The sequence below is a fragment of the Lathyrus oleraceus genome, chromosome 2, assembly GCF_024323335.1.
Source record: "Lathyrus oleraceus cultivar Zhongwan6 chromosome 2, CAAS_Psat_ZW6_1.0, whole genome shotgun sequence".
In the NCBI taxonomy this organism is placed as follows: domain Eukaryota; kingdom Viridiplantae; phylum Streptophyta; class Magnoliopsida; order Fabales; family Fabaceae; genus Lathyrus; species Lathyrus oleraceus.
In genome coordinates this window covers 404,202,470-404,210,321 of record NC_066580.1, presented here as the reverse complement: position 1 = coordinate 404,210,321, position 7,852 = coordinate 404,202,470, and the positions used below count along the sequence as shown (strand labels likewise).

Here is a 7,852-nt window from a genome sequence, read left to right as displayed (position 1 = left end):
TGCCAGAAATTTTAAAAAAATTTATTCTGATTTTTTTTCTTTTCTTTTTTAAATTAAAATTTTTATTTTATTTTTAGAAATAAAAGATTTTTTTTAATAAATATTTTCAAATATTATAAAAAAAGTATTTTAAAATTAATTATTTTTTATAAAATTAAAAAAATTAATTTTAAAAGATTTCAAATTATAAAAGTGATTTATAATTGCGAACTAGTTATAAACTAATTTATAAACACAAACAGGTTATAAACTAGTTTTAAACTAAATTAAAATCATTTTAATAATTAACTATATTTTTATTGAAATAATTATTATAAATTGAACTGATCTATAAATATGATTTGGTTCATGAGCCATAAACACCCCTGATCGATCAAATGAAATAAGAGGATTCTTCTTTGTAATAAATGAAAAAGTTTCGTACTCCACTATCTTAATCTTAGGCATTGATTCAATCCATGTCAATGAATGTGTGTCCTCAAAATTAAATTAAAAGTTAATGTTCAAGACAAGTGATGTGGAAAAGTTTGTGGAAGCCAACAAGAATCTTTTCTCAACTAAGGTTAAGATGTTTAAAGCTATGTTATATTCACCTCTCATGAGTCCCATCTTGGTGTTAAAAAGCTTTCAACCTTATTAAGGATGGATTTGAACTAAAATCTCAAACCAACCTATAATCTTTTAATGAAGTTCTCATATTATTAGTTTACATCCAAAACTTAAATACTTACATGATCTACAAAAGAAAAATCGATCACACATAGACTTATATTGAATACTAGTTTAATTTATAGGTTAAAAACTAATATTAATGACGAGAAAAAAAAACAATAATTATAAAGCCTTGGAATAAAGGCTTATCACAATGATATAACATGTAATTACCTTCTTATTATCGTGGGTAAAATTTTATAAAGACCGAACACCATTATTTATTGTAACTAAAATCTTCTTTAGTCTTAGAAAGTGTAATTTCAACTACATAGTGTAATTTCAACTACATGACTCACACTTTTGTGGTGAGGGTATAGAAAAGTTAATTAAGTGCAAATTTCATCTTTCTAAAAGGTGGCATAGTAAAAAACTCTTATGGAAAAGAGGTATCAAGATGGTTATTATTATTTACTTATCCTAACCATCATCTTTAGTCTTATATTACAAATAATTTGACTTTACTTATCGGTCATTTTCCATATTATCAATGATTATGTAACTACACATTTGCAAGAGCGAAATTTGAAAAGGCATACTTAGACTTTATCTGCAACCTTTTGCTCGGTTGGGTCTTATAATTCGAATAATCAGGATTCACCTTTTAATCCTTCACCCGATCATCTATATTGATGCAAAATACATGCTTACAAGAATGAAATATAATAACACCAAATTAAGACATTTTACTATATTATAAAGCGAACAAAAGAGTTTTATAGACTGTCTATCTTTGGAGTTCCATTATCCCAATATTGGTTTGTTGTGTTGTCTACTGAAATGCTTGTTTTCGATGCAACTTTTGGGATTTTTTTTATATTTTATTTGATAAATTTTCAACTTTCCTTATTCAACGTGAGTTTGAACACTTAGAAATTCAGTCGAAGGTTTTTTTTTAATATTTTATCTTGAAAATGCTTATGTTTATTTTTTTCTTGAAAATCAAAATTACAGAAAATACAGTAAAAAAAACTTCTAAAACTCAATTAGTTATAGCAATATTAGCTCAAAATTAAAGACTAAATAACTATTATTTTATGTGTGTCATCTGCAAAAGTGAAAGTGAAATGGAAGAATGAGAAACAATTGTGACTTTATTTGAATATGGCAAGGATCAAGTGATAATTTGTAATTTACTTGATTATCACCATTGATTTCACACACTTATTCAATTACTTGATCACAAAATAATGACTGAATACCCTAATGTATGCATATAATGAGATATTGTCCTAAAATTGTGAAGTGATCCTTAATTATTATTGTTTGTTTGTTATAGGAGTTAGAATTGGAATGCCGAGGAGAAGCGATGAAGGAAGTAATGCATAAAGATCAAGGAAGATCAAGGTTCTGACATAAATTTTCTGAGGGAACTATTGCTCATTTAAAGAGTATAAGACAAAAGAAAAAACTTATAAAAGAGAGCAATTTCTCTAATTGAGAAATCTCTATATTAGAAAAAGGAAAATGGTTTAGAAATTTACTTTCACACGAAGAAATATATCTCACCTGTCCGAGCCAGTACTCGATCAATAAAGGAAGACCATATTAAGAATCTATAAATAGAGGCATTGGGATGTCATGTAACATGTTGTAATTTTGTTATCAATTTTTTAAAGCATACCAATGAGTGAAGGTGATTTCTTAAGAATATTGAAGGTAAATCAAAATGGATACCCATATAATCAAAATGGATACCCATATAAGACTTAGAGATCATCTAATAACTTTTTATTTCATCTACTTTTTGTGTACTATTACCGTCACTACGTTGGAAATAAACCCTTTTGTGTTTAGTAAAAGTGTGTGAGAATATTAGAGGCTTGAATAGAAACTTGATAGGTAGGAGAATTATTTATGGAAGAGAGAACTTTATATTTTTTGCTTGATTCAAAAGTGTTGGATTACATCTCTATTTATAGTACTCTAAGGAGAACTCTAGACACACTAATTCTAGAGAGTTCTCAACTCTAGATATTCAAAGAGTATTCTAGAAAATATTACAATCTTAAGAAATATCTAGATACTCTAAATACTACAAGCCTTTTCTATAAACATTACCCAATATAAACTAAGCCCAAATAACTAAGTTCAAAATCAAATAATAAAGTTAGGCCCAAATCAAGTTTAATATTTCAGCATCCCCCCTTAAACTTGATTTGTGACTCCAAGCATATTCCTTAGCTTCACGAAACTTTTCAATTTGAGTGGCTTGGTGAAAATGTCGGCAGCTTGATCTCTAGACATCACATACTTCAACTTCACCTTCTTCTTCTCGATGCATTCTCTTATGAAGTGGTAACGAGTGTCGATGTGCTTACTTCTTTCATGAAATACAGGGTTCTTTGCCAAAGCAATTGCTGATTTATTGTCAACACATATTTCGACAGGATTTTCTTATGGCATTTTTAATTCTTTCAACAAATTCCTTAGCCAAACTGCATGACAAACACATGATGTGGCAGCAACATACTCAACTTCACAAGTTGATAGTGTGATGATAGGTTGCTTCTTTGACATCCAAGTGAAAGCAGTATCTCCCATGAAGAACACAAAACCAGTGGTGTTTTTTCTATCATCCAAGTCTCCCCTCCAAGCACTATCATTATAGCCAATAATCTCATAATTATTAGAAGAGTAATAGTGCAAGCCAAAATGTGTTGAACCTTTTATGTATCGAAGGATTCTTTTTGCCGCCTTGAAGTGAGTTGTTGTTGGAGCTTCCATGTACCGACTTACGACTCCTACAGCATAAAGAATATCCGGCCTTGTACTTGTCAAGTAACGCAGACTTCCAACCAAACTTTTGTAAAGTGTTGGATCAACAAACTCTCCATTTTCATGCTTACTCAACTTGCTTCCACATTCCATCGGGGTGCCAACTGGATTGGCATCATCCATCTTGAACTTCTTAAGGACTTCTTTGGCATAACCTTCTTGGGTGATAAAAATTCCTTTGTCTTCTTGCTTTACTTCGATGCCGAGATAATATGCCATGAGCCTCATATCTGTCATCTCAAATTCATTTGACATGTCTTTCTTGAACTCTTCGAACATGCTTAAATTGTTCCCTGTGAAGATCAAGTCATCAACATATAAGCACACAATCAAAATATCTCCACTTTGCGCTTTAATATAGAGTGCATGCTCATATGGACACTTGATGAAGTTCTTGTCTTGAAAGTACTTGTCGATTCGAACATTCCAAGCTCTCGGTGCTTGCTTGAGTCCGTACAATGCCTTCTTCAACTTCAAGACTTTTTCTTCTTTCCCTTTTACTTCATAGCCTTGTGGTTGCTCGATATAAACTTCTTCTTCGAGAACACCATTCAAGAAGGCAGACTTCACATCCATTTGATAGATCTTTCATTCATTTTGGGTTGCCAAAGAAATGATCAGTCTAATAGTTTCAAGACGAGCAACGGAGGCAAATACCTCATCATAGTCAATTCCTTGTCTTTGACTATGTCCTTTCGCCACCAATCTTGCTTTGTATCTCTCCATGTCTCCTTTTGCATTCTTCTTCGCCTTGTACACCCATCTTACTCTGATTGCTTTGTGTCCTTGTGGAAGTGTAGTAAATTCCCATGTATCATTCTTCGTGATTGACTTGATTTCTTCTTCCATGGCGTCTCTCCACTTTACGTTTTCAACTGCTTCTTGATAGCTTAGAGGCTCGCAATTACCTAAAAGGAAAAAAAGGTTAATGTCATTTATGTTTTCGGTTACCTCATAAAGCTCTTCAATACTCCTTAGTCGTGGTGTCCTCTCACTTGAGCTTGTTTCATCCAACCTTTGTGTCGGTGAGACCGGTGGTGTAATATTTTCTTCTATTATTGATTGTTCCATTTCGTCTTCTTCTTCAAAGTAAGGAAGAAAATCATACATGTCTTCTTGAAGACTCCAATCCCAACAATCTTCTTCTTCGAACTCCACGTCACGACTTATGACTATCTTTCCATTATTTGGATTATAGAGCTTATACCCTGTGGAGCTTGAGTCGTAACCGACGAATACATACTTCTCACTTTTATCATCGAGCTTTGTTCTCCTTTCATCAGGAACGTGAGTATAGGCAATGCTTCCAAACACTTTGAGGTGAGAGATCCGAGGCTTCCTTCCATTCCATGCTTTTTGTGGTGTCTTCTCATGCACGCTTCTTGTTGGGGAACGATTTGTCAGATAAATTGCACATGCCACTGCTTCGGCCCAAAACTCTCTTGGCATCTTCTTGCTCTTAAGCATGCTTCGCACCATGTTAAGTATGGCCCGATTCTTTCTCTATGCTACTCCATTTTGTTGTAGTGATCTTGGCACTGTTAGTGGGCGGCGGATTCCATGGTCTTCACAATATTTTTGGAACTCATTTGAAATGAACTCTCCTCCTCTGTCAGATCTCATGGCCTTAATGGAAAGACCACTTTCTTTCTCCATAAGGGCTTTGAACTTCTTAAAGTTTTCAAACACTTCTGACTTCTCCTTCAAGAAATAAACCCATGTTTTTTCTAGAATAATCATCAATAAAGAGGAGAAAGTATTTACTCTTACCAAAAGAGTTTGGATTGATTGGTCCACAGACATCAGTGTGTATGAGCTCTAGCGATTTTGTCGCTCTTGACGTTGATTCCTTTGGAAAGCTTTTCCGGAATTGCTTCCCAACTAGACATCCTTCACATAGTTGGTCTGGGTGGTTTATACTAGGCAAGCCTCCACCATTTCCTTCTTTGACAAACATTTTAGACTATCGAAGTTGAGATGTCTGAAGCGTAGATGCCATAGCCATGAAGAGTCGGTATAGCAAGTCTTGAGACACTTTGCAACATCATTTTGAATTTTCAAGAGGAACATGCTATTATTTGACATAGGCCCCTTAGCAATCAAGTTATGTCTACAATCTCTTAATAAAAGACTATGTTCTTTCAAGTGGATGTCATAGCCTTTCTCTAATAATTGTCCCAAGCTCAAAATATTATTCTTCATGTCAGGAACATAATAGACATTAGATATGAATTGATGACTCTCATTCTTTAAGCGTATAAGAATTTTACCTTTGCCTTTGACCGGTATCTTTGAGTCATCTTCAAATGAGACATTGCCAGTTGTTGCTTCATTGATCTCTACGAACATGCTTCGATCGCTACACATGTGATTGCTTGCGTCGGTGTCGAGGTACCATTTGTTTCTTTTCTCTTCAACTTGGTTTTGGAACGCGAGCAACAAAGTTTCTTCTTCTCTGCCTTTTTCTTCTACGAAGTTAGCTTTCTCCACAACTTTCTTCGAGAATCTACACTCAGATGCATAATGACTGATCTTGTTGCAGTTGAAGCACTTGATTTGTGATTTGTCACACATCGACCATGGATTTCCTCTTCCACGACCTCTTGTTGCTTGTGGATTCCAACTTCTTTCTCTATTGTTAGAGTAGTTGTTGTAACTGCCTCTTCCTTCTCCTCCATGTCCTCGTCCACACCCACAATCTTGGCCACGACCTCGTCCTCTTTGGCTCTTGTAATTCGCATAATTTGCTTCCTTTATATTGAGTTGTAGTAGTTGCTCCATAGCCTCCTTTTGTTTAATTTTTCTCTTTTGTTTTTCTTCTTATGCTTGTAAGGAACCCATGAGTTGCTCAATAGTCATGGTCTTTAAATCCTTATTTTCTTCAATGTTGGTATCAATGAAGTCAAAACTTGGATTTAAAATGCGAAGTATTTTCTCCATGACTTTTACCTCATCAACATCTTCACCATTTCTTTTAAGTTGATTGACTATGGCCAATACTCGAGAAAAATAATCAGAAATTGACTCGGACTCTTCCATAAATAAACGTTCAAAATCACCTCTAAGAGTTTGAAGACGAATCTTTTTCACCTGTTCCACTCCTTTGTTGCAAGTTTGAAGTTTGTCTCATGCTTTTTTGGCCTCCGTTGCGTTGGAGATCTTCTCAAATGTATCTTCATCCACCGTTTGATAAATGAGGAAGAGAGCTTTCTTGTCTCTCTTTCTTGACTCCCTCAATGTCTCCTTTACGCCTTGGCTTAGCGAGGCTTCATCTTACTCATGGAAGCCTTTCTCAATGATATCCCACACATCTTGAGCTCCTAGTAGCGCCTTCATCTTGATACTCCAATTGTCATAGTTGTTCTTTGTGAGCATCGGCATTTGAAAAGGGAAACCTCCATTCGCCATTTTTTTAGGACCTTGAAGCTCTGATGCCACTTTGTTGGAAATAAACCCTTTTGTGTTTAGTAAAAGTGTGTGGGAATATTAGAGGCTTGAATAAAAACTTGGTAGGTAGGAGAATTATTTATGGAAGAGAGAACTTTGTATTTTTTTGCTTGATTCAAAAGTGTTGGATTACATTTCTATTTATAGTACTCTAAGGATAACTCTAGACACACTAATTCTAGAGAGTTCTCAACTCTAGATATTCAAAGAGTATTCTAGAAAATATTATAATCTTAAGAAATATCTAGATACTCTAAATACTACAAGATTTTTCTAGAAACATTACCCAATATAAACTAAGCCCAAATAACTAAGTCCAAAATCAAATAATAAAATTAGGCCCAAATCAAATTTAATATTTCAACACACTATGTGTAGCTAAGTTTTTTTATTGTTGGGATTAGATGTAATCTATTATGATTCGTATGCACTACTCTTGATGAATATGTTATGCATGGTTTAGCTATTCAATCTTAGTGATGTTCATTTCTGTGTTTAATTTCTGTTATAACTTAAACGTTAATGTGAGCTTAATTTGTTACTGAGAAGTACTCTTTCAGTTTCTACCAAGGATATACATCTATTGTTTAATGCTTGATCATTTATGAGTTGTTTTGTGAACTTGTACTTTTTTTTTCAGAAGTACTCTTTATAAATTTCATTATCATGAATAAGGTCACAATAAAGAAGCACATTAGCCAGTGAACATGGATGACAAAGATTTATGTAGATACATTAATGGAAAATGTGAATGATTAAGCAAAGTAATTCATCAGTAGTATTTAAGATGGTAGCCAAAAGCCTACTTTCTGACTAATACAAACAATATTAGATTAAAAAACTAATAGTTTAAATTGTTTCCTTTTTATTTAGGCATTCCCTTTGTTTTATCTTCATTGGGAATCTCCTTAGGAGG

The 7,852-nt window shown here is 33.6% G+C and overlaps 1 protein-coding gene across 1 annotated transcript; it reads right to left on the bottom strand.

Moving 5' to 3' along the window:
* Nucleotides 1–5,403: 5,403 nt before the first annotated feature.
* LOC127123438 (uncharacterized) lies at nt 5,404–6,270 on the bottom strand. Its single transcript, XM_051053656.1, has one exon. It carries the CDS (start codon nt 6,268–6,270, stop codon nt 5,404–5,406), a length of 867 nt encoding a protein of 288 aa, XP_050909613.1.
* Between the last annotated feature and the right edge of the window lie 1,582 nt (nt 6,271–7,852).